The sequence below is a fragment of the Lissotriton helveticus genome, chromosome 3_1 (assembly GCF_964261635.1).
Source record: "Lissotriton helveticus chromosome 3_1, aLisHel1.1, whole genome shotgun sequence".
Lineage (NCBI taxonomy): Eukaryota > Metazoa > Chordata > Amphibia > Caudata > Salamandridae > Lissotriton > Lissotriton helveticus.
This window is the reverse complement of record NC_136061.1, coordinates 1,089,654,265-1,089,680,671: the sequence shown is the minus strand read 5'-3', so window position 1 is coordinate 1,089,680,671 and position 26,407 is coordinate 1,089,654,265. Positions and strand designations below refer to the sequence as shown.

At 46.8% G+C, this 26,407-nt stretch overlaps 1 protein-coding gene across 7 annotated transcripts in view; it reads right to left on the bottom strand.

The window, feature by feature from the left end:
- LOC144823287 (dipeptidyl peptidase 4-like) overlaps positions 1 to 26,407 on the bottom strand; it is an 867,366-nt gene that overhangs the window by 508,221 nt on the left and 332,738 nt on the right. For all 7 annotated transcript variants that reach the window (XM_078681655.1, XM_078681657.1, XM_078681659.1 and 4 more), the window contains one exon: positions 13,306 to 13,401. In XM_078681655.1, coding sequence (XP_078537781.1) covers positions 13,306 to 13,401 — 96 coding nt within the window. The remainder of the gene's footprint in view (positions 1 to 13,305; positions 13,402 to 26,407) is intronic.

Sequence of the window (26,407 nt, the reverse complement as noted above, 5' to 3'; positions counted from 1 at the left end):
CTCCCCTCCCAGGGGAGCCAGACATCTGGAACCGGGGGTAAGCCCTCTCTGCCCCAATCCTCCGCATTCCAAACTTGCACCTCTGCCATACACACCCCCTAGCACAGTTGTCACCACCACGGACCCTCCCCGACCCCCTCCCCTCATGCCCCCCACCCCCCAACAAAAGGAACAAAAGGAAGAAGAAAAAAATCAAGTCACTGAGACCCCCTTGGGGGCGTGAATGGGGATCCAACATCGGAACTCCCAAGGCCAAAGGGTGGGGTGTCTTCTCGAAAAATACATACATAACCCCGGTACCTGAATGTGCGTGCCCCTCCGGCACCAAGGCGAGCAGCCCGAAGATCAGGCCGCCCCAGAGCTCTGCTGCGTCGACGTCAGCGTGGCAGAAGCCACTGACGCCGCTGCACTTCCACGCTCCTGCAGGCTAGTCGCGTGGTCAGGCCTCCTGCGGCTCGCCTCCGGTCCCACCCTGTGCCAAGATGAAGAGCGGTGTCGTCTCCGTGGTGAAGGACTGCGACGGGCCTGCGCCGGCGTCTCCTCCTCAATCCCCAGGAGTGCCTTTGCTTCCCGGAGAGATCGAATCTGCGCCAGTCTGTTCTGCCAACGGAAGACTATGCGGAAGGGATGGCCCCACGAGTAGGAGATGTTGTGCTCTCTCAAATAAGCAGTAACCGGTCGAAACTCGCGCCTCTTCTGGAGCGTGGAGGCAGCCAGATCTTGATACAGCTGAGGTCGATAGTCCCGGAATTGCAGGGTGGGAGTGTCCCGCGCCTTCCTGAGGATTCGCTCCTTGAGTTGGAAATCATGCACACACACCAGTATGTCAGGGGGAGGTCCCCCATTCCGCCTGGGCAGCCCCACTCTATGGACTCTGTCCATTCTGATGTCCTGCACATCCTCCTCATCCAAAATCTGAAGAAAGAGCGCCTGCACATATTCCCTGAGATCTCCTGCTTCGCCTTCCCAAGGGACAGCTCGAATGCGGATGTTATTTCGGCGGGAACGATTCTCCAGATCCTCAGCGTGGGCCTGCAAATCTATGTTCTGTTCCATGAGCCGGAGCACGTCCTGTTGTAGCAGGTGGACATCATTGGCCACGCTGAGGTCATGGTCTTCCAGAGTGGCCACTCTCTCCCCAAGGCCGTCGACATCCCTCCGCACTTCGCGGAGATCCGAAGTAAGCTGGGTTCCGAGTTCGGCAATATCGTCTTTGATGGAGGCGAAGAGGTCCTTCATGAAGGCCTTAGTAGCCGGGGCCTCATCATCAGACCGCCCCGGAGATGCGCTAGGACCTGGGGAGGCCGGGGCCTGGGAGCCCCTAGCCGAACCGTCCTTACCAGGCTTCCCCTTGCGTAGGGAGGTGGCCATCGCTGTTGCAGCCACCAGGCAGGTCACAAGAGCGGCGTACAGGGGGGCAGAGACCACCAAAGCCTGCCGTAATAACCAGGCGGTGGCACCGCCCTACACTCTCCAGCTGTCCCCTGTGCCCCAGTGTCAAAGGTAGACCGGTGTCTCTAGCCTGCAGATCTCAGGGCCCCAGCGCTCAGAGAGCACACCCCGGGCAGGCAGGCGCGTGACGACGTGCTAGCAGCAGGCCAGCCAAGGGTCTCAGGTCCAGTCAGGCCTCCCGGGAGTTCGAGGCAATCGAAGCGCTCCCCCCACAGGACGCAGGGCCGCCGCTAGGTCCGGGCGAGGGAAGGCCGTCGCCTGGGTACAATCACCTCCCGGAGTCCTTCAGAGGCCCCCAAACCTTCATCAGCCGGGCACAGCGGTGCTACACCGGATTCCGAGTCAATTGGCGTACCTGTAGACTATCGTCGTCGCTGTCCGGTAGCAGGGGTCTTCCGCCGTGGGGACGAGCGCTCACACGGCCCGTGTCCCCTTACAGCCGCCGGCAGCCGTGCCAAGCCGATCATGCACCCTCAATGCCAAGCTGGAGTCTCCAAATGTGCCACCTCGTGACTGCCTCCACACTTCACTGAAGGGTCCAGTCGCCCCAATTGCCGTGTGCCGCCCAGGCTGTAGCGCGAAGGAGCGACCCCCAGGCGGAGTGCAGGCCGATGCGCGGACCAGGCCTCAGTCCCCGGCCTCAATTAGTCCGCCTGGCTCACCGCAGGGCCCGCCGTCCGCGGATAATAGGCTCCGCCCCCTCCGGTGTTCGAGGCCTCAGCTCCAAACAGGTCCGTGTCGTTGCCGCCCGGCCCCTGGGGGCGCTCCGCTGTCAGTATGAGGCAGTGCCGACCACCACCGGCTGCCGAGTGCCCCTAGACGGTCCCGCAGCTCCGCCCGGCACTCCAGCCCTCTGTGTCGCACAGGGCGCGAAGATCGCCGGCAGCTCCCAACTCACGCCCGCGGGCACTAAGAGCGTCGGGACTCGCTCCACTGCCAGCCACCGCTCACAGTGGGCTTCGGAGCGATTGTAAGCCCAGAGGAGCTCCCGGGGTCAAGTTGGACAAGGCTATTGTAGGCCCGACGCCGGAGGGGACAAAAAGCACGTCCTACTCCGTCGCCATCTTGGCCATGCCCCTAACTTGCATGTTTTAAGGGTTTTCAACAACTCTTCTCTAATCTTTTCCAATACTGAGAAATGTTGGAAATTTACTCCTGACAATGGCAGACGTAAACCTTCTTCCAGAGTTGGGAAAAAAGTGGTTAATGGGAAAATGACCTTGCAAACCCTTGGGTTTTCGCATGAGCAAATCTACACATGCATATTTGCTCATGATAAACTGCATTTCACAAATATTTTCCAGGAGTATATTTCTTGCCCTACTTCTTTAAATTCTTGTAAATTCATGAAAGCCATATAGCTGCACTTAATGCAAGGACATATACCAAGGGTGCACTTTGAGATTTTTTTTAATAGGGCCCCTAATGTGGTCTGGCGTTAACCACAACCTTTTGTGTTTATTAAAATTCTGTCTCCCTCTCTCTGTATCGGCTGGCTTCACTGTGAGTGACGGCATTAAGCTCTTTCACACGGAGTATATTGGCACACAAAGTAGTTTTGTTCAGTGGCAGTAACTAATGTGGCAGTGTGTGCTTTTTTAGACCAATTATTTTTTTGCTTTTGAGCGCCCGGCAGCTCTCATATCGAGAAGGCTTTACAAAAACCATGCCAAAACAAGTCACGTATTGGCAAAATTAAAAAGCTGACACTAATTTCAGACCTACTGGCTTTGCCAATGCTTGTTTCTTTTTGTTTCTCAATCTTATTGAAACTGGTTACACTGATTTTCCAATATGAATGTTTTTGCGAAATACTAGCATGCATCAACACATTTTACTAAAGGATGCTGCAAAGAAAGGGTACCTGAAATTTCACAGTAGTTTAGCAAAATGTATTTTTTTCCTACTTTCATTTTTTTAGGAACATTTTATATTGAAAGCAAAGAGTCATTAATCTTGCTCTCAAGCTTCTGCAAATATTTGCATCTAATCAGTGAGCATTCTGGGAACATTATGCATAGCCTCATATTGCCAAACTTTGAGTACACATTTTTATACTGTAACCACTGTCAGTAGTGCAGTTACAACTTACATTTACTTAGAGCGCTCACCCTAATAATAAAGGCTTTCAATTGATGAACCATAAATACAAGTCTGAACAGCATTAACATAGGCACACAAATAATAACTTGACTTCAGGCTGTGCCCTTCCCTGCCCCGTAATGTGCTACTGCAAACTGGCAGCCAAAGGGTTTGTGCTGCAGGGGGTTGGGCCTACTTGTCCCAAGGACAAAATGCACATTAAAACTTGTTGCCCTTGACCCCAAACAATATGTCCTGGGCGTCGGGCTATAGGAATTCCACATCCCTGAGGAGTTCTCATCACTAAGGCGGAAGAACCTGGACAGACCATCAGCACTGGTGTGTTCTATACCAGGGCGGTGTTCCACTGTAAAGTCCATTCCCTGTAGGGATATGGACCACCTAAACAGTTTTGGGTTCTAACCCCTCATCTGCATTAACCCTCTGAGTAGCCTGTGATCTGTCTGAACCCAGAAGTGAGTCCCAAACAAGTAGGGCCTTCGCTTCTTCAGCGCCCAGACCACAGCAAAAGTTTCCCTTTCAATTGCACCCCACCTCTGTTCCCTGGGAAGTAGACTCCAACTAATGAAAGCTACGGGTTGGTCCATGCCCTCGTCATTCAATTGTGGGAGTACTGTTCCCACACCCTGCTCTGAAGCATCTGTCTGCACCACAAACTCTTTGGAGAAATCATGCGCTTTGAGCATGGGCGCCGTGCACATGGCAGCTTTCAGGGCATCAAACGTGGTCGGGAAGGTATCGGTCTAGATCACCTTCCTGGGCTACTTCCTTGAAATCAGCTCTGTCAAGGCGGCAACAATGGTGCCATACCCCTTGACAAACTGTCTGTAATACCCGGTGAGACCTAGGAAGGCTCTTAACTCTGTCTGAGTCTTGGGGTGCTTCTAAACCAGAATGGTATCAATCTTGGCTTGTAGGGGCACCACCTGGCCGCTCCCTACTTGGTGTCCCAAGTACAGCACAAACCCCTGCCCTATCTGGCACTTACTCACCTTGATAGTGAGGCCTGCCCTTTGCAGAGCCTTCAACACTTCGCAGAGGTGTTGCCAATGTTCTTCCCAACTGTAGCTGAACACATCAATGCCATCCAGCTAAGCGGCGCTGTATTCCTCTAGCCTGGACAGTACCTGGTTGATCAATCTCTGGAAGGTAGCAGGGTTGTTTTTCAACCCAAAGGGCATAACACGGAACTGAACGTGCCTTTCAGGTGTTGAAAACGCTGACCTCTCTTGGGCCCCCTCAGTTAAGGCAATCTGCCATTACCCAGATGTTAAATCAAAATATACTGAGGTACCGGGCAGTGCCTAACCAATCAACAATCTCATAAGCTCTGGGGATGGGGAGCCCACAGTAGTCCACACAAAACCAGAGTTCTGGGGTGGCACTGGGTGCAGCCGCTTTGGTACTAAGAAAACTGGGCTAGCCCAGGGGCTGCTGGAGGGCTCAATTAAACCTAACGCCAACATCTTGGAAATGTATTCCTTGATGCTGGTCCTGACCTTTTCAATTACACTGTAACATTTCTGTTTCAGTGGTAGACTGTCCCCAGTGTCCACATCATGGATGCACCAATCGGTGACTCCTGGTGTCAGGGAGAATAGGGAGGCGAACTGACCCAACACATGGTGACAGTCCCTCTGCTGTTCTGGGGTCACGGTTGGCGAGAGGTTCACCCCATCCACTGACCAATCCTGCTCCTTTGCTGAACGGAGGTCAGGAAAAGGGTCACTCTCCCCCTCCATCCCATCATCTGTAGCAAGGAGCATTGTCACATCAGACCTCTCAAAGTGTAGCTGGAGGCGATTCACATGTAGGGCCCTCAAAGGGTTCCTGGGAGACTGCAAGTCAACCAGATAGGTTATGTCACGCTTGCGCTCCACTACCTCATATGGACCAGTCCACTTGTCTTGGAGTGCACAGGGCTCCACGGGTGACATCATCCACACCTTCTGCCCAGGATGAAGTTTGACAAGAGTGGCATTCTAGTCATACCATCTTTTTATTTCTTCCTGGCTAGCTTCCAGGTTCGCCTGAGAGAGTTTCCTGAAGCGGTGTGTCTGGTTCCTGAAGGCCAGTACATAGCTAAACACATCCTGTGGGGTTTTACCAGGAGACTTCTCCCAACCCTCCTTCACCAGACTCAGAGGTCCTTTCACAGGGTGACCGTACAGGAGCTCCAAGGGACTGAACGCTAAGGACTTTTATTTATTTATTTATTTGTGTTTCTTATAGAGCGCAGGAATTCAATCTCCAGGGAGATATCTCCGCGCTGTGTTGTTCCGAAGATAGATGCAGACTGAAAGTTTGTGTGACATATCTAGGGTTACTGGATGGGAAACAGATGCGTCTTCAGATATTTTCTGAAAGTAACAAGATTGGAATTTTGTCTTAGGAAGGGGGGTAGTGAATTCCATAAAGTAGGACCTCTAAATGCCAGGGCTCGGCCTCCTTGTCTTTCTCTTTTGATCCTAGGGATCTGCAGCAAGGCTTGATTTTCCGATCTTAGAGATCTTCCTGGCTGATAAGGTTGGAAGATTTCAATTAGGTACCTAGGACCAATACCGTACAAGCATTTGTGGATAGTACAACAAATCTTAAATTGCACTCTCTGGCGTATTGGAAGCCAGTGTAGCTTGCTCAGTAGAGGATGTGAGGAGGTTCTCGCAGGGACATTAAGGATCAATCTAGCAGCAGTGTTTTGAACAACCTGCAGTCTCTTCAGCTGTTCTGCATTAGCGGATATAAACAATCCGTTGCAGTAGTCAAGCCTACTCATAACTAAGGTTTGTACTAGTGTTCTCCGATGATGGTCAGCTAAGTATGGGAACACCCTTCTGAGTAGGCCAATGACTCTCATGCAGGTTCCCGTAACCTGTGTGGCATGATCTTTTAGTACCAGGGATTGATCCAACTTGACGCCCAGATTTTTCACACTTTCCTTAGGACAAGGAGCTGTACCCAATTCTGGGGGCCACCACTCAGGTGTCCAAAGGAGTGGTGCCTTCCCAAAGAGCATGACCTCCGTCTTGCCCACATTACATTGTAGGCAATTGGAGGTCATCCATCCAGCTATGGCTCTCATTCCAGCAGCAAAGGAATTCCTTACTGCTGAGGTCATATTATGGAATGGGAACAATAGCTGGGTGTCGTCTGCATAGGATATTGGTATGAACCCAAATTTCCTTGCGACCTTCGCCAGGGGGGCCACATACACATTAAATAATGTGGGGCTTAGACATGAGCCCTGTGGGACCCCCTTAGTGAGCTCCCTGGAGGTAGAATAATGAGAGCCCAGGCGAACATTTTGGGATCGGTTGGAGATGAAACTTTTCAACCATGATAAGGCAGGTTTTGGGGTACCTCCCTGTAGGTAAACAACAGGCATGGCAAAAAGATGTCCCACTTCCGTCTCATTGGTTCAGCAAGATCCTTGATCATGCCTTTCAGGGTTCGGTTGATCCTCTCAACTAACCTGTTCCCTTGAGGATGGTAAGGAGTGGTGAACTTGTAAGTCATACCACACTCCTCCCACAAAGAAGTAATTTACATTGAAATGAAGTTGGTACACCGGTAGGAAGCCACCTCTCTGGGGAACCCCATATGGGAAAAGATCCTCATCAATGCATGGCCCACCAAGACCAAGATAAACTTGTTGCCTAAGACTGTTTTGGGTTCCAGTGTCGATGCCCACCCACTCAAAATGGGTGCTTACCACAGGAAAGGGTTGGAGGGGAGCCTTACACTTCCCTCCACTCTTGCCACTTGCCTGGCAAGTCCTACAATGTGTACCGACATGCTTCCTCATTTGGGGCCAGTAAAAGTGGTTCACAAGCCTCTTATAGGTCCTGTCGCACCCCAAATATCCTGCGAGAGGCACGTCATGAGCAAGACCCAGTAGGAAGGTCCTGAAGTGCTCGGGTACCACCAGCACACAGGCTCACTATAGAGTAATCCATCTTCCCAGTAAAGGAGATGTGACCCGGACTGATCTCCTGCTGCCTGGTCTGCAGCCTGTTGCCGCATACCAATGAGAGAAGTGCATTCCAACTGCGCCTTGCAAAACTCCTCTCTGGAAGGACCTCTTTCCTGCTGCCAATGGGTCAGCTCAGGCAGGTCTCCCTGGTATGCAGCCTGTTGCTGCACACCAATGAGAGAAGTGCATTCCATCTGTGCCTTGCAGAACTTCTCCCTGGAAGGACCTCCTTCCTGCTGCCAATGGGTCAGCTCAAGTAGGTCTCCCAGTTCGGCCACCTGTTCCCCTATAGGTTGTAGGGTATCCCCCTCAGGTTCTGCCTCCTCCTGGACTGTGGGAACTTCGGGGGCTGGGTTCCAATGCCCACTACCCCTCCTCTTCCTGGCAGGCTCCTGGGCCACTGTATCAGGCTCCAGGGCTTCTTGATTACCCCAACTGGCTTCAAATGACCGAGTGGCCACACAGACCCACTCAGGCACACCCAACATCTCTAACTGAGCCTGGCTTTCCACCTCCCTCAATGGGGAACTCTCCAGGTAATTTCCCAGCAGACAGTCTACATCCATGGATGGACTAACATCGACCTTCAAGGAACGGGAGACCCCGCCTCAAAGGGAACTAGCGGCACTTTACAGAGGCGCACAGAGTTGTCCGCCGCAACTACAGGGTGAAGTGCATTGGGAATAACCTGCTCCTCAGACACCCATTAACAGCGAACAGATGTCACACTGGCTCCTGTGTCTCCCAGAGCCTCCACCCTCCTCCCATTGATGGTCACCCACTGCCTGTATTTCTTAGTGTTCTCAGGCAAGTAGGTCCCCTGGGCCATCTCTCTGTCTCCTAAAGAGACAGGGGTCACCAATGCTTGCTCCTCCCCTTCACTGGAAACTAATTCATCCATCAATGCTACACTCACTAAACCCAGTGACTGAGCACCAGTGGGTGCTGGGGTTTCTTGGGGCACCTAGGGGCAATGTGACCTTTCTCGCCAGATGAGTAACACCTGGGAGGACCCCAGAAGGTAGGCCCACCCTCAGGGGGCTGAGATGTCTTAGGTTGGGGGCAGGAACTCCTTTCGCTTTGAACTGTATTGGGGCCCTTTAGAGAACACCTTTTGGTTACCTTTGTCCCCCCACTCTTCTGCTGGGGGCCCTGCCAACACTAGGCTGTGTTACCCACAATCCCCTTGTGGACCCTGGTGCTAGTCCAGCGGTCTGCCTCCTTAGCAAGCTCACTGGGATCAGTTAACTTACTGTCCAAAAGATGCTGGCGCAGCTCTGGAACACATAGACTGCTTAAGTTCTCCCAACTAATTAGATGGCATAACCCCTCATAATCAGTTACTTTGCTGCCCTTTATCCAACCCTCCAGTGCACGCATGTACAACCTCACACATTCAATCCAAGTGTCTGAATCATGCTGCTTGAAGTTCCCGAACTTCTGCCTTTACTGTTCTGGGGTGAGCCCATACCTGAGGCATAAGGTCTCCTTCATGTTGGCGTAGGTCACGTTAACCTCCCACTCTAAGGTGGCGATACATCCCTCCCAGAATCCTCAAAGTGTTTCCATAGGCCCGCCGTCCAGATCTTCTCAGGCACCTCATTCATCCTCAATGCAAGTTCATATGACTCAAACCATACATACATATCATCACCCTTCTGGTAATTCTGCACTAAATCCTAGGGTTTATACACCTTACCCCCTTGCACTGGCTGTGCGCTGCCACCATTTGAACTGGACTCCATTTGTTTGGCCTTAATGTCCAGTTCGCTCATGCTCAACTCATGAGCCAAAAGCATTTCTTTCTCTTCCAAACCAAGAGCGCTCTTGCTCTCTTCCGCCCTGGCCTGCTTCTTTCATTTCAAAACTTCCAACTCATGCTTTCTGATCCTCTGGTTTTCCTACCGCTCCTCTTCAGAGAGAACTCCTGTGGAATGGACACTGCCAGCCCTTGAGGCTGCTCTTGGCACAAGCAAATCCTGTGACCTGAACCCATTCCCTTGCGCACCCTCATCCACTTCTGCATTCTCTGTCTCCTCACCCTCTTTGGCCTCCCACCAGGCTTTTAAGGCCTTCTGCAGCTCATCCTTCTTAGAGCTACTACTCATGGGACATCTCAAATTTTTGCAAAATTGCTTGAGTTGATCTACTTTGTAGGAATACAAATCCTCAATGTGAAACTCCAATTCGGCCTTCTCACTTGCTGCTTTACCATTCTGAGACATGATGCGTGGATGACTCAAGGATCAGATCAAAAATAGAACCAAAAAAAAACACAGTATGTGGTTGCATAGTGGTCTGCACTAATCTAGTGATGTACACCAATTGCTGTGGGTCAACTATAAATACAAGTTCAAATCCCACCGCTGCCACCAATGTTAGAACTGGGTGTCTCAAGTTGGCAGAGGCTAGTACCTTTGACCAAATAGTGACCTTTGCTTCTAGTAAGGGTAAGGGAGATACACACTTTAGATAACCCCTGCTCACTCCCTTGGTAGCTTGGCACAAGCAGACAGGCTTATGCCAAAGGCAATGTGTAAAGTATTTGTACCAACACTCAAAGTAAGACAGTGAAAAAACACCACAAATGGACACCACACCCGTTTAGAAAAATAAAAGCTCTTTATCTAAACTAAAGAAGACCAAAACTACAAAAATCCAACATACAGATACTCAGTAGAGTGTCTTTAAAAAGGTTGTTGCAAAAATAAGTCTGTAGATGGGAGCGCAACACTACTCTCAAAGTACCTTGGAAGTGTAACGCAAAATAAACAAAAAGGGTCGCAGAGAAGGCGATGCGTTGATTCTACCTGCACTCCGGGTACCATGCGACAAGATGGTGCCTCGATGCGTTGCGACAATCCGGTGCAATGCGACAAAATGGCATCTTTGATGCGATGCGACAACGACGAGGCGATGCATGCAAGGCCGTGCGTGAAATTAGTGGTTTCCAGATCCACGACAGGCCCTGCGACACGCTTCTCCTGTGATGCGACGGTGATCAGGGCCGGCGGCGGCATGCTTCCTCAGTGATCGCACACAACGATATCAGTGATATGGGTAATCAAGATCTAAAGTTCTCCAAGGATAAGATCACACAATAGTGTTCATTGTTCAATTCCAAACCGCTCCTGTTCGGGTTTGTAGGGTCCTAATGTGCACGGATACGTTTTTTTTTCCCGTATCCGGAGAACACCGTTCACCTCAACATAACGGCGGAAACGCCGCTTAAAAAAGTGACAACAGGCATTACTCGCCTTTGTCGAACTTTACACTTGGTCCATTTAACTTGTTTCCTGGTGCAGACCCGTGCACATTAGGACCCTACAAACCCGAACAGGAGCGGTTTGGAATTATCACCGTTCCCCCGAGAACACGACCCTCTATACTAGTGCAGCCCTGAAGAGTCATTGGGTTAACACCCTTACTGACGAAACACGTGTCGGCTGGTTTCTTTCTATATGGATCTCCTTTGAACAGGAGAAACATCCATATACTAATTAAAACAAGAATGAAAATTAACACTATTGTGTGATCTTATCCTTGGAGAACTTTAGATCTTGATTACCCATATCACTGATATCGTTGTGTGCGCTTGATTTGACATTTCATTTTGCATAAGGGTTAGCCTTCTCACCCTTTGGTTTCAGAGTTATAGGGTTTTCTCTGAACAAGCAGCACCAAACAACCTTACCCCTTCATTACTACCTCACCACTACATGTTGTGCGCCATCCCAGTCTGAACATTGATAACCCTTCGCGGAATTATAACCATGCTTCCTCAGTGATGTGACGGCCCTGCGACACGCTTCTCCGGTGATGCGGTGGGGAACAGCAGCAGTGGCACGCTTCCTCAGCGATGAGACGGCAGCTGCTGCAGAGGCGACGCGTTTCTCCCTCGTTGCGTTGCGCTTCTAGCTCCCAACAGCAAGGGCCTCACACACAGTTACAGGCACCTCCTGGCAGGTCAGAAATCCCTGCAAGGAAGTTCAGGGAAGCTAGGGGTGAAGGCCTTTTGTTCCTAGGACTTTAAACACTGGAGGCCAGCTCTTCTCAGGCCCTTGGGGATTTTTCTTCAGATGGACACAGCACACAGCAAAGTCCTTCTTCAAGCAGGGGACAGAGCACACAGAAAAGTCCCCTTGTCTTCTCCTCAGTAGAAACAGAAAACTGCAGGCCAGCCCTAGACACACAGCAAGGGCAGTCCTGCTCCTCAGTCTCTTTCGCAGTCTTCTTTGGCAACAGGTACCTCTTGATTATGAAGTAGCCAAACTTACAGGGGTTTCAGCCAGGGGCGTAACACAGGCCCCCGCAGCCTACCCGGTGCGGGGGGCCCTAGCTCAAAGGGGCCCCCTCTGCACTGAACTATGGCCGGGAGAGCTCCTGATTGAGCCTGGAGGGGGCCCCTCTAAGTACCGTGCAGGGAGGCCCCCTCACTTTTCGTTACGCCAGTGGTTTCAGCTCTCATATTTATACCCCAAAAGTCTTTGTTCTCTATGTGTGAGGGGTCCTGGACCCAGAATAAAAATTCGTTCTGGGTGCACTCTGCCACTGCACAACTTCTTCCTTTGTCAGTGTGTCTCATGCTCTTCAGACACACTGCAGGAGGTGGAGCCAGCATTGTGGAAGGCAGGCACAGCCCTATTCCGGCCCCAGTGCTACTCCTCCCACAACTCCAAATGCAGATCGTCCTATTCAGCCTAGAGCTGACTCACCCAGACTCCTTAAGCCACCCCAGACCCTGCCACTCTCAAACCAGACAGTGAATCCACAAAAAGGCAGAGGCACACAGAAAGGTTGAACAAGAAAAGAGCCACTTTCTAAAAGTGCTATTTTCATGCACAGAATTTAAAAAACATCCTTCCTAAAAGATGTGTTATTAAGTTCTGAATTCAGGGATCCCCATTATGTCCTATGGGCAATTTAGCCTTTCAATAGTGAAAAACGAAATTGGCAGTATTTCACTGAGGACAAGTTACCCCCACTAGTACATGTGCTACCTTTCACATACACTGCACCCTGCAAAAAGGCAAAAAGTCAGGGGGAAACCACGACAAGGATTCCAGGTCTAACAAGTTTCAGCTTTAATGTCCTTTGGGCCACTTTGACCCTAAAACTATTCTTATTTGCCTGTGTGACAAACTTTCTTTGCAAACCCTGTCGCGTAGATTTTATTGTATACCAAAAGGTTCTAAATTAAGTTACTCAAAAGTGCCTTGGTGATCAGATACACTCTGGCGCTTTCATACGTATGCGTTTGTGACGCCACTTTTCTTAAATTTGCTCTCTAGCATAGGAAATCTTTACTGTCTGTTTTAGATTGTTAAACAATTATTCTTGACCTCAATTTTTATGTATTTTTCATATCTGAAACTGCTATTTACTGTTTTATATTTTCGATGTGATTATGTGCTTTTATGATTGTTTTTATTCATGATCAAAAAATTCTATTGATTAACTACAAAGTTTACTATAACTATCCCTATAATATGCGTACAGACACTACCTGCACATGAGATACAGAGCCAGAAATACACTGTATTTTAAATAGAGCACAGTGTGTACAACATTTCACATATTGTGCTTCTAAATGTACAATGTTTTCACATAAAAAACACAGCTGCCATAGTTAGAAACGATTCCGTTTTTTTCTGACCAGTCTATGAGATGCACTTTCAAATGTATTGTTTTCTGTCTGCATATTCCCATTCACACATAGTGAAGCTCTTAGATAAACTTAGAGTTTTCACTGAAGTTGACGGATTATATATTCTTACCTGAAATCCACTGTAAACTGTATGAACTATACCGATAGGCACCACTGAAATAATCTTCCAATTGAAAGGTTGGACGCGGGTCAGGCTTGCTTTCTTCTAAAACACAAAAAAGGTATTTTTAATTCTTCTCTGCATTGATTGTTCAAAAAAATGTGCATTGATTGTATTCAATTACAATAAATATGCCAACGTTATTACCCAATAACTGTTGCTTCAACATAAGAAATGTAAGAACAGTAAGAAAATAGTGCACACCACAGGCAGATATGAGGTGTGCTGACCCTTATCCAAATATACCTTCATAATTCACGTTCAAGCCCCGGCAGAACCCTCAGTGATTTCATGTGAGTTTAGTGCAAGACATACAAGTTTTTGGTCACAAAATACGCCCAGTATTTTTGTGACCAGTAAACAATTTTATGAACCGATGCATACACTAATAGGTTGGCTCTAAAAAATCGGAATCGTCGTGGGCCACAATCCGACTGTAATGAACGGAAAGAAGTCCATTTGATGTTGGTAACTTCAGGTATATTTATTAAGCAATGAAGTTACAAGTAACAAAGTATATAAATCACAAGCCCCACCAGGAGCAGCCTGAAACCATTCCAACATTCCAACTACCAACATTCTACATTGCACACATCCTGGCTGAGCAGCATACTACACCGACCTATTACATGAATTCTAATGAGTCACAAATTGTAACACTATTTTTAGAGGATATCCCAGGCATGGTGGCCTGCTGTGGCAGCAGACCACCATGAATGGTATTGCTAATAATTAAAGTCCTATTTTTATAACTTGAAGTCTGTTTTCCATAAAGGAAATGGGACTGTGTTAAATCCATAGTTTGCTGTTAACACCCGACTATTTGTTGTGGATCTGCTCGCATTTCAGGATAGCATAAATAAAGGTGAGTGCTATCAAAATGTTTTGCATTTGAAACATGTACAATTAGTGGAAAGTCCCATTGTGTGCATTCTTTTGCAGTTAAAATATGCAAAATAATGTTAAGGTGCATTAAACACAGATTGGTTTGCATGGCCACCCCTATTTGGAGTGCAGGCACTTACTCCCAATTTGCCCCATCAAGGATACCCACATCCATCTTATCTCCTAACTTTCCATGTGTCTCACCAGGCAGCATAGCATATTATTGGCAAACGTTTCCTTCATGAGTACTTCAGGCATGACCCTGCTCTCCGTTGCAGAGAACTCAAGGAATCTTCCCCAGTAAACATCATATCATGCCACGTCATGCCTAACTGGTAGGCATATATAAACCTCATTGTGTGAGATCCAGGCAGACTCAAAGACAACCCATCCCCTCAAATATGTGAGAATGGAGTTACCTATCAAGCCCACTCAAAAGCACACCCACTCCTTAATTCATGCAGACATGAAGGGTTAATTTGGGTTAAATTGTCCTTTGATTCAGTTCCAAACAAACAGGAAATGTTGACTTTTATTAAACTCTGTACGTAAAACAAACACATATCTAGATCTAAATCAGCGATGATTATCTGATGTGAAATGATGAACACATTTTACCTAGCTGCATACACAAAAAAAATTGATAAGGTAACTTAAATTGCTTTAGGTGTGATAACGGAAAATACTGAGAGGAGAGAAGAACAATACACAATGCTATAGCCACTACACTCAACTTAAAGGAGAGGTGTGTACCACATGGCGTGTATCGGTGCTACTGGACAACCAATTGGGGTCTTTAAGTAGACAGAGGTATCTCTGGAAAGCTCCTTGAAGGAGGAAGTTGACCTCATGAAAGAGAGAGGATTTTGCAATGAAGGGGTGAAAGACAGCTATGGACCCAAATCTGGAAGTGGCCCTAGAAGTTTGAGAATAGACAGTCAATGAGTGTGAGTGCAAGTAAGAATTAAAGATTGGGTGCACAAATGTCACCATCATTATCATCATGATCATCATATATTTCTTAGTCATAATGTGCTTCTTTTGCAACAGCTAAACTTCCATTACACTTCAGTTACACTGTTAAGATGCTTGAATACCCCTCTTTATGACAGGTCTCTTTTAGGGTGTATAGTGAGACCCTGTTTATAAATTCAGTTCTAAATTAAAGACCCTTTGCAAACCAGAGTTTGCACAAGGATAGGAATTATGAGTCATCTGCTAATTATCACAACAACTGCTTACCCCTGACAGATTCCTGCAGGACAATCCTGTTGAAATTTATCAGGGGAAAAAAGCCCTATAAAAAAGTATAACATGATGAATTCAGTGTGTTGAATATTACTTCTGAGGGGTCAGGGTTGCAGCTTCCCAGTGAGAAGAATTGACTACCTGGTTCTTGAATTCCCAAATGTAGGCAACCAGTGCTTAATTTGTAATAGAATGAGTGCTGGTTCCCAAAGCTCTGTTCTGGAACCTGCTACCAGTGCATTTACATGTCTAGGCAGCAAATACTAAGGATGCGTAGTCTTAAATCAACCTCTTCCATCCACTATCGGCTACTACCTGCTTGTTATCTAACTTTCTCCCTTTGCTGTACTTTTCCCGCCATTTTCTCCCTTCTTCTTTCCCCTCACGTCTATGTGTTTTCCCCCTCTTGCTCGGGGTCAAAGTCTAATGTAAAAAATAAAGGTTGGTCCCCAAAAATGAGTGCTTGTGGGCCACATCGGTACCCACTGTTTCAAATCAAGCACAGTATGCCACAAATCTTGAGAAAATGTCCTGCATACATGTACCAGCAGAGAAAAGAACAAAGGCTCAGAAGCAGTGACTCCACAAACAGGTATGAGTATGGGAGCATGGAAGGGAATAGAGGTAATGAATGAGCAGAGTATCATTCATGTCTGGTTATCGTCCCTCGGGTGAAACGTGTATGTGCCGGGGGACGGTAGTTTCTCAGCTTATAGGCTAAACTCTTTAACTCCCTTCCCTTCCAGATCCGCTGTCTGGACAACTATCTGGCGTTTTGGAAGGCTATCAAAACCTATCTCTTCCCTCCTTCTTAGGCTTTGCCTATATGTCTTGTTGCAGTCAGCCTTTCCGCTGAGACAACTGTTGCGCTATACAAGTTGGTTAACATAACATAACATAACATTCTGACACCTGGCATGAAGGGTCAGATTAGGGCCTGAGGCTTCAAAACATGGTTGTGGTGATCTCAGATAGGAAGGACTCCTGGAATGGTGACAGTGTGGAGGGAAGATCCCAGAAGATATTCTAGTGTTGTAGCCAGAAATCTAGCCCCAATACAGAAACAATCAAACTAGGGTTCTTGTTGGGGTTCTATTTTAAAAAATGCAGTGTATTTTGTGCTATTTTCTATCACATCACACTTTTTGTTTAGCATTTTTTACTGTGATTTTTTTTACCATTGAAAAATATCTGGAGTAAGGTTGTGAGAAATAGGAGACTGTAAAACACAATGGCCGAAATTATAATTTAAACTCATCTTTTTCAGGCGGTTTGCCATTCTTCATGGGGAATTGTTACTGTCCTGTAGCGCATATGATGCCTATTTTGCCAGTAACATCGATGAAAAGTAGGCAAAAGGTTAGGGTAATTTTTAATGGGAGTTGGGGGGTCATAACACGAGGGATTTCTGACAACAGTAGTCACAAACATAGCACTACAAATAATGATGGAATATTGGAGTTAGATTTAAATGCCACTTTAGAGATAGATTTTTCTGACTTGAATAAACTTGTTGAACTACTAAGTAGTACATTATGCAGTACAATGGAGTGAAAACGGCAAAAACTGATTATGGTTAATAAGTGAGGGTTGAGTGTTCTTCAAAGAAATATCTTGCAAAATTTGCAGGCATGCCAATGATGGAGTTTAAAGACTGTTTTGGCTAAAAGCCAAAATATGGGTGTATTTCAACATTAATCTTAAGGAGGCTTGCGGTGGATGGACAACAAGAAAGAAAATGATAGTTCTGAATTTGTGACCACTTACATCTTCGCAAAAAACAAAAAAAATCGGAACATTGTGATTTCCCCCATCGCCTTTCAAAATCACTGCTTTCATGAACACTATGAGCCTGAAGATAGGTTTCCCACCTCATTGGAAAACAGACCCTATTAGCTTCAGTAGCATATTGCCACCCCAATGTTAGCATACTTGTACTAAAGTGAATACAAATAATTAACAACTATTATATTTCTCATGTTCTAGTACAGTCAAGTATTTTCTTAAACTTACTTTTCGTTTAGATACCACTACATGAATTTGTATACTTCAGAACCTATACCTTTAATAGTAAGCAAGGCAGAATGCTCTTGCCTAAAATGCCATGCTTGGCTTGAGTCACATTTGATATGCAATAACCATTCGCCCTTGCAGTCTCTTTTCGAAAACCCTTCAATACATCAATTAGTTCGGATCAAAGACTTTGAAGGGCCATTTAATATTCTATCACTGAATCAGCATAGGGCATTTGACTAACATCTACATTCTGTTGAGATGTGTTAATCAATAAGTCATTTTGCACAGGAGAGCACCCACATATTCTGGTAACTGGCATAAAGAATTATTTCTTTACTTATTCTTGCAATCCATCCCTAACACATAATCTCACACCATGTTGGAGTGATCATTACTGTTGATGATGAGACACAAGGAGTTTAACGTTTTTATTGATCAAATCATACTTTTCTGACAGTAACAGATTGGCTATCTTTCCCTTTATTTACTTCAACTGGTTAGAGACAATACATCCCAAATCCTGTGTGGGACAGTCTACCCTCCCCATGAATATGGAATTCTTCCACAATACCTTCCTGAAAGACCAGAGGAAGACAGCCAGTCAACTCCAGGGACTCAATACATACCATAAGCTTTCATGTCATTGCTCATCCATTCCTCACCCTCACCTACCATCTCATGCTAATTCCTGAAGACGTACAGTCCTGGGTAAAATAACACAGTTTTCACAGATACCTTCCTAGATTTCATCTCATTAAATTGCCATAACAATCTCTGCACCCAGGTGACCAGACATCTTCAACCAACCGAACATCCCCTAGTGAAGAACCCTCACTTAGACCTAAAGACCCTAGCATCTCCTAGCTCATCCCTGAAAATATAAATAAAACTGGCTATAAACTGAAGAGAAACTTATCCCTGCCAAGACTCATCACAGTAATAGGAAACATCCCATTGTAAGAACTTACAACCAGCTCATCTACGTTATGGTCAGTCTCCCATGTGATCAAATGATACAGTAACAGTTACAAAAAACTTCAGCTACAAAGATAACTGACTCACTCTTATAGCACTCTCATCCCTCAGCCATGTCACTTCCTGATGAAATAACATAAGTGCAACTAGCTTTCTAAAGGCTGTGGCTTAATCATTTCCTTAAAGATGTCCATTCAACCTAAGACCCTTAGACTCAATGAAGTACAACATTTTATAACTCATAGGATTCCAAGACCAATGGAAAAATTGTAGCATACAGCATGGCAAAATTCACCACCAATGACTGAACCTGTTGCAAGAACAGGAACACAAAATGTCTCTGCTGCCCACAATGGATCTCCAGTGACAAATGCTCTGTAAATGATTTTCATGGGGTATTAATAGAGTTATGCAGAGTACAAAATGACAAAGGCACCTCAATCTCTTTACGACCATCAAGATTACTTGCTTTCAAAAGCAAGCATCACTCATACCAAAATTAATACTATTATGCCCATTCCCCTCAGCAGCCTTCCATCAGCATTTTTCCATCAACAGTCTGACTCTCACTTCAAATAAACTGTCAAGGCAAATGAACCAGCAAGATCAAAATCATATGTCTGCTCTGTCAGGTCATTCAAACGTTCCACTCTTAACATCTCCAATGATCCCTGTAAGAAACTGGAGTATTAGTTGATGGGCTAGCTACCCATTTCAAGTATTAATTGCAATCTGTGTAAGGGGAGCCAATAAGGTCACTAGATTACCCGAGTTTAACCCCCCAGAAGCTATGGCACAGAGCAGGCAACATTAACTTAGAGAACATTTGTAAAATAGAGTAAAATGACATCAAAACAACAAAATTCCAGGAAGGGAAATAAGAGATATGAAGTTTATAAAAAAAGGAAAATGAGCACAAAAAAGTGTTAAACACCAACCACGTTTATCTGGTTGCAAGAGAATGGAACTTAGGTGCAATTTAAGGTGGACTGTAATGGAGGGAAGGTCATCTACAGAAGCCAGGTGCAACACGTTTGTACGTTTTACCTTCAGACTTCGTGGAGAAAGACAACAGCCTGTGCTTGAGGAGGGCTCCACGATAGCTGTTTGACAAGATCCCTGTGAAGCATTTGACCTTTGGATAGAAGCTTCAATTGGTAGAAATTCAAATGTTCTGCCCAGGGAATGTACCTCACTGGCCAGATACTATAGGCAGCTTTGACCAGTAAAGATTTCTCCTTTTATACTTTGTCACTTTGTTAGAGTTCAGATTCCTCCAGTGGGGCATGGGTGCAGGTTGTAGCCAAAGAAAGCTCCATGAGGCCAGATACCTTCTACTCCAGATTGCACTAAATCGATTTGGCAAAAATCTGGGGCAACCTACCTACCTCGAGCCCACAGGACTCGACCACTATGCACTGTAGCTTTGGTCACTACCACCTTTATATTGAGTATGTAACACCTTTGAACATTGAACTCAAACAGTTTCTCTATTACTCTTCAAACTTTTTACAATTCGACACAAAGAAATTATTTTTTTGCGTGATACTTCATTTGTATTTTGCAAATAACATGTATACATCAAATAATATTTTTCTCAATAAACAAAATACATTTTGAACAATTATTTCAAACAGATTCTTCAGTTGTCCGTTGCCGGCTCAATGCATTTCGGGCTGAATGTTGGCCCTTCATCAGGAGCCAAATAATTTCATCCGACGTCGATCGGGACTACTTAAAACTTAATTTGCGAGTGGCAAAAAACAGCTTTATGATCCTAGGTGCATTCACTAACTAACTCCAAACAATCTACTAGATGGGTCCCAAACTCCTAGTACATCTCCCTCCACAACTTCTCCTAAGTACACTCGGTTCACCGGCTGCTGCCCTCTGGGGCAAATCTGGGACAAACCACGCAGATGTTCATTTCCTAGACCCCCATCAAAAATCCTCCCCAATAACTCTACTGTCATGCAGGTGTCCCTTCAAATTCAAGACCTCGTATCTGAAATCAAGATTTCCCACCTTAGACCACAGATCAAAATAAAGTAACATGATTTAGCAACTCTGATAGCTACCAGTCATCCCCAGTGACTTAGTCTTAGGACAACTGACTGAAAGAACCTCCTTTTATCAGAGCTTCATATTCTAAAACTAAACAGTATACTGTCAGGTCAACCAGACAGGGTTCAGCTCCATAGAGTCTGCCATGATTTCCATGTGGAATGATTCAAAGATTATGGTGAGCAGAAAACGAGTTTCAGAACTTCCAGTTTAGAACCTGCCCCTCTCCTTTAACACAATTGGACATTAGAGAGATATTGTTCTATCTCTCCAGCAAAGCTAGCATAATCTTGCGGCTTGTATATATGTCACCTCCTTTCAAAATTCAATCTGATATACCTGAAGGATCTATCATCTCACATCCCCTCTTTTAACCTCATCAAGTTCTTCAGCCTAATCTGCTACAACTTGGCTACTCACACACAGCTCCTCATAAAGCTGGGAAACTCAAACGACATATACAACTTAGAACTAGACCACTTACTCAAAGTTGTTGATCTATTGATGCTGCAGAACCACCATACCCTTCACTTATCCAAAACAGAGATCTTTACTTGCTGGGTTTGGAAGACTTGGCATAACACAATCCTGCTCCATGGGTGTGGATCAATACATGGGAGATCAACTGAAATAAGGATTTTTTTTGTCATCAAGGATATCAGCCTTGGGGAGGAGCCTAGCTCGCGACCGTGATGGCCGCGCTTTAGCTCGGCTCCGTTCGCCCGCCTGTGTTTTCACATTTATCCTGTTGTTATCCTGCCCCGGGAAGCCCCTTTTGCTGTGTGCTGGTGCTACAACGCTCTGCAGGCACTTACCTCTTGCTCCGGTTGTCCTGGCTGCTGTGGTTCCGGTGCAGTGCCTCCCCGATTGTCTTGGGGAGTGGAAGGCGGACTGGCCTGGATCTTCTTCCTGGCTCCCGGGCCGGACAGAGCCTGCGGATCTCCCCTTCGGGGCGCTGTGGAGGTGGTCGGAAGGCCGTTGTTCGTGTGGGCCGGAGGTCCTTACTGGCCGCATCCCGTTGGAGGGAGACCTATGTTGGAGGCGCTGCCTTCCGTTGTCGGAGCTCCTTGTGTGTCCGGCTTGCTCTCCCATTGTTCTCCGGTCCGGCCATTTTGATTTTACCGCCCGGGCTCGGAGAACGGGACCGGCGGCGTTGGGCGGCCGGCGCACCCCTTTCTTCTGGTGGCCCTCCTTCCTGCCTGGGGTGCTCTGTTGCCGGTCGGCGGGACTTCCCTTGCCTTGCTGCCGCCCCGGCGGAGTTTGTCGACCGAGCGGCCTTGTTGGACTCTCAAAATGGCGACCGGCCCCGGGTGTCCTGGCCGGGCCTGGGCGAGCGCTGGGGGCCCGCCGCATTGCCCGGGTGCCGGACACTGTAAAGGTTTTTCTACACTTAATGAGATCCTGGACACCTTGCTCTCCTGGCGACTCTGTACAACCGCGCCTGTTATGGCTTCGGAGGTGATTCCTCACGACGGGCCTCTGGGGCCCCCACGGCTGACTGCGACTTCGCCGCCGCGGGGTGCGGCTGGAATTATCCTGGCGGGATTGGCTCCGGTCACGACCGCGTCTGCGGATGTGTGGGACTTAATGGCGCCTCCTCCTCCTGCGCTCTCTCCTTTTTCTCGGGCCCGAGAGCTGGATTTTGTTTGGCCGGACCTTCATGACTCTCCCGCTTCCTTTCGGCCGCCGCTGCCCGGCGATGTCTCCTGTTCTGGCCCAGATGGGTCGGTTTCTCTGGACATATCCTTGGACTTGTGCCTGCATCGTTTGCTCCACTTAGTGACTTTCCTGGATCTTCCGTGTCTCATTTCCCGTTCCTTTTCTGGACTGCCGTCGGATCTTCCTGCTGTCTGTCTCCTGTTCTTCGTGGCCTGGTCCTCTCTCGATCGGGAGGTTTCCACTTTGGACAAACAAGGACAGGGCTGATGTATGCTGGAGTCTGTGTGCGGTAGTCTTGCACTGATTTGGAGGGTCAACATGTCCCGGTATGGTTATGTATGACTGGCTAGTGCTCCTGGACTTTACCCGATGGTTTTTTTGGCTTCCCGGGTACCTGGTTCTTCATTCAGGCGGGTGATGGGGTACGTTTACTTCTGTCTCCCGGCCCTCCCCCGTATATGTGTGTGTGTGTGTCTCCCATCCCCTGTTCCCTTCCCTCCCTTCCCATTTTTGTCTTTTGATTCCGACTTCACTTTGCTCCGCTATATTTCGGGTTCTATTTAGGGCGACAGGCACGCTGCCGGGGGGTAGGCCGTAGCCTTCTGCAGGGGTGCAGGGTGGGCTTTCGGGGTGGGTTGGGGGGGTCTGTCTGCATTGGGGGGTCTTTTTCCTCCCTTATTTTCCCTTTTTTTGTTCTATGGCTCTTGTGTGTTCACTTTTTCGGGACTCCGTCTCCTCCTGTGTCCCCCTGGGGAGTTTCTGTGACTTTTGTAATCCGGTGGGTGTCTGATTGTGGCTCGCTGGGTTATTCGGTATCGATTTTTGATACGTTGCTGGCCGGATTCTATTATCCTGTTTTATCTCCTGGGGGTGCATGGTTTGGTGGGAGTCCCTTCTTTTATCCCTTTTTCTCGCTCCCCCCTTTTTCCTCCTTTATGAGGGTCCCTTTATTTCTGTCGGGGTGCGTTTCGTATTGTTTTTACACTGCGGGCCCTTTGATCATGCCTCCTCACTTTGGGTGGGGGCGGTGACTGATGGGCGCGGTTTGATTATTGCCATTCTCGTTTCCTTATGATCCGAATTTGTTTCTATTTTGGATAGCGATGTTTGTATGGCTTCTTTTTCATTCTGTGTTCCTAAGATGGCGGCTTGCCGCGGCCCCTCCTCCCTGGTTGTTTCCTACACGGTTGTTCTTCTGTACCCCGCCCCGCATTAGAAAATTAACCTTTTATTATCCTGTTCTTTCTGATTGCTCGATGTCTTTTATTGTTTTATCTATGCTCCTGATATCGTATCCTGTAAAGAACTTATTTTCGGTTATTATATATTACCATGTGGTGGCCAGCCCTGGTGGGTTGTGGGCCCGTATTTGTGAGCTTCATTGTACAATAAAGGTTTTAAAAAAAAAAAAAAAAAAAAAATAAAAAAAAAAGGATATCAGCCTTACATCTGTGCTCATAGTGAACCAAGTGACGATAAGTAATTTCTACACTTTGCTAGCTCTTTGATGCATCTTCGGACGTCTGTGTTTTCATAGGAGCTTTAGGCATCTATTGCCTTGTCATGTCTTGCATAGACAATCTAAACGGTTTCTACCTATGGGACTCACTCTTCCTACTCTGAATCTTCCAATAGAGTACAGAAAGATAAATCCTATATCTTATCCACTGGATCACATGACAGAAATTCTCCAACTTCTTTTCTAGCCTCCCATAGCTAGATGGATTGGTGGGGTTTAGGAGTAGAAAGGTTTTTTTAAGGATCATGAATGAGTTGTGTTTAGGGGTAGAAAGAGGTTTCTTTGTTCTGGGATCAGTGGAGTTTGGGGACCAGGGATGGGTGTAGTTTAAGTGAGATGAGGGGTTTTGTAGGATTCAACAATGGAAGTAGTTTGGGGTAGAAAGGGCATTCAGAATTCAGGGATGGGTGGAGTGTAGGCGTCAGGGATTGGGGAGTTTAGGCATGGTGTAGGATTTTTAGAAGGAAGGAAGGAATGGTGCATAGGAATTGTGAGGGGTCAGGGATGGATGGTGTTTAAGGGAGGTGAGGGGTCAGCAAACTAAAATCATTGAAAGTAAGTTTTTGACAATGGAAAATATATAATCTGAGATAATGTCCCCTGAAGAAAAGCACAGATAAAAACACCTCTGACAAAAAAGATTTTGAAAGTAAGACCTGCCATCATTGCATTTACACCTGAAAAAAACATGCAAAAGCGAATTTCGAAATCAACTCATTCCACCGTTTTCTTTGAAAGCTTGTTCCACTGAACTACCAGCCTACATCCTGCTTATTGATAGTGAAGAGGGTCAGTATGAAAGTGAAGAGAATCGGAAACGAAATATGGAAGGTCTCGTTCAAGGGGAGGAGGTAAATGAAGGAGGGAGCTCTTATTACTAATGTAGCAACAGACAATGGACTTGATTCACTTTTGAAGATTTTACCCACAAAGTGTACATTTACTCAAGAACTGGAACTAACATGGCTGCACAATTAGGCCTGTAAAAAGTTGGATTACTGATTGAGGGGATTGAAACCCTACTCAAGCAGAAAGCACAATCCTTATCAGGGTTAAGTCACAAGCAAACCCCAAATTAACCTGTGTTCAACCCTGTGGCAGCTTGACACAGAGCAGTTAGTCATAATTTAGAGGCAATGTGTAAAGTATTTGTGCAGTACTTCAAACAGTAATAAAGTCAGAACCCAGAGAAGAAAAATCCCACAAGATATTAGACAAAAAGAGTAAGTTTGAATAAATAAAACAAGACCAAAATGACAAAAATTCAATTAGCAGAACCAGAGAGAAGTTTAAAGATGTCAATGAATATGGTGCCAAAAAGCAAAAATACAAGAGTGCAAGAAAGCACAAAGTGCTACATGACGTTATCTGGTCGTACCGGACCAGGATAAAGTCACAAGTTCAGGCTGACTGCAATGGAGCACAAGCCTCCTGCAGGGACCTAGGTAGATCAGCTAAACAAGAGTGCCTTAATTCCTGGTTGCGTGGTCCCACTTTAGGATGCGTTGTACAGCTGAGATGATGCGAGGTCCGGGTCAAACATGCATCTCACAGCATTGGTTCTAGAGAGCTGGTAGGCTGTGGAGCAAGGTCCCATATCGCCATTGAGGAGGCAGTTGATAAGGTGGCTCTCAATACGAAATCCTGCATTGAGGATACATTGAGCACTGGCTGGTTCAGAGCAAGCTGCAGGTTTTGCAATGTGGAATCCTGCTTTGTCATCGAGGCTGCTGTCAATAAGGGCTTGCGATGCAAGAGCCTGCATCAAGTATGTGTCACACAGCGGCAGTCCCAATTAAGCTGCAGAGGTGATGAAAAGTTCCCGTGCAGGAAAAGTCCATGTTTTGGTTCTGCTTGGACTTGTGCCGCACAGTAGAGGAGATGTGTTGGGCCTGCTGAGTCCACAGATGGGCTGGTAGAGCACCTTCAGCCCACTTTCAAATGTCCAGATTGGTATGGCACCACTTGGCAAAGTAGGATTCACAGCTGCAGAGTCCAGACTCTACTAACAAGAGATTAGCCCTTGAAATCAATCTGGTGGTCCTGGCTACAGGTCCAGTCTATCTCACCAAGATAAAGGGGTAGCAGGGAAACACTTGGGCAGAGTGGCAGTCCTTTCAGCAGCATAGCAGCCCTTTTTCCTGGCAAAGACTTTCACAGGTTCAGAAGTGTACTGAAGAGTTGGGGTCTGAGGTCCAATATTTAAGTAGAGGAATCATCACAAGGTTTCCAGCTCCCTGAGGGGTCAGGCATCCCCTTCTTCCCATTCCTGTCCCTAGCTTGTCCGGGGTCACTTAAGTCAGTCTTAAACCTTTTGTGAGAGTGCTCAGGCAGAGCCTTTGTGATGAGCAAGTGTGGTAGGTTACAGCTCCTCCACTTCTTTAACTAAGAGTGGCCCATCATGACAACACTTAGCTTCCCTTTTCCTTACTGTCTTGGAGCAATAGACAAAGACCAACTGCCAACTACAAATAGTCATGTGACCCAGGATACAGGCAGCAGACACCAAATGGTTGGCACAGAAAAATGCAAACTCTCTAAAAGTGGCATTTCCAGAACTGTGATTACAAATCTTACTTCATTATGAGAAAGGGCTTTTAGTCACAGTTTCATAGACACCAAACTCGACCTGTCCATCTGCTTCCAATTGAAAGTTATCACTTATTAAATGGAATAAGGTAACAC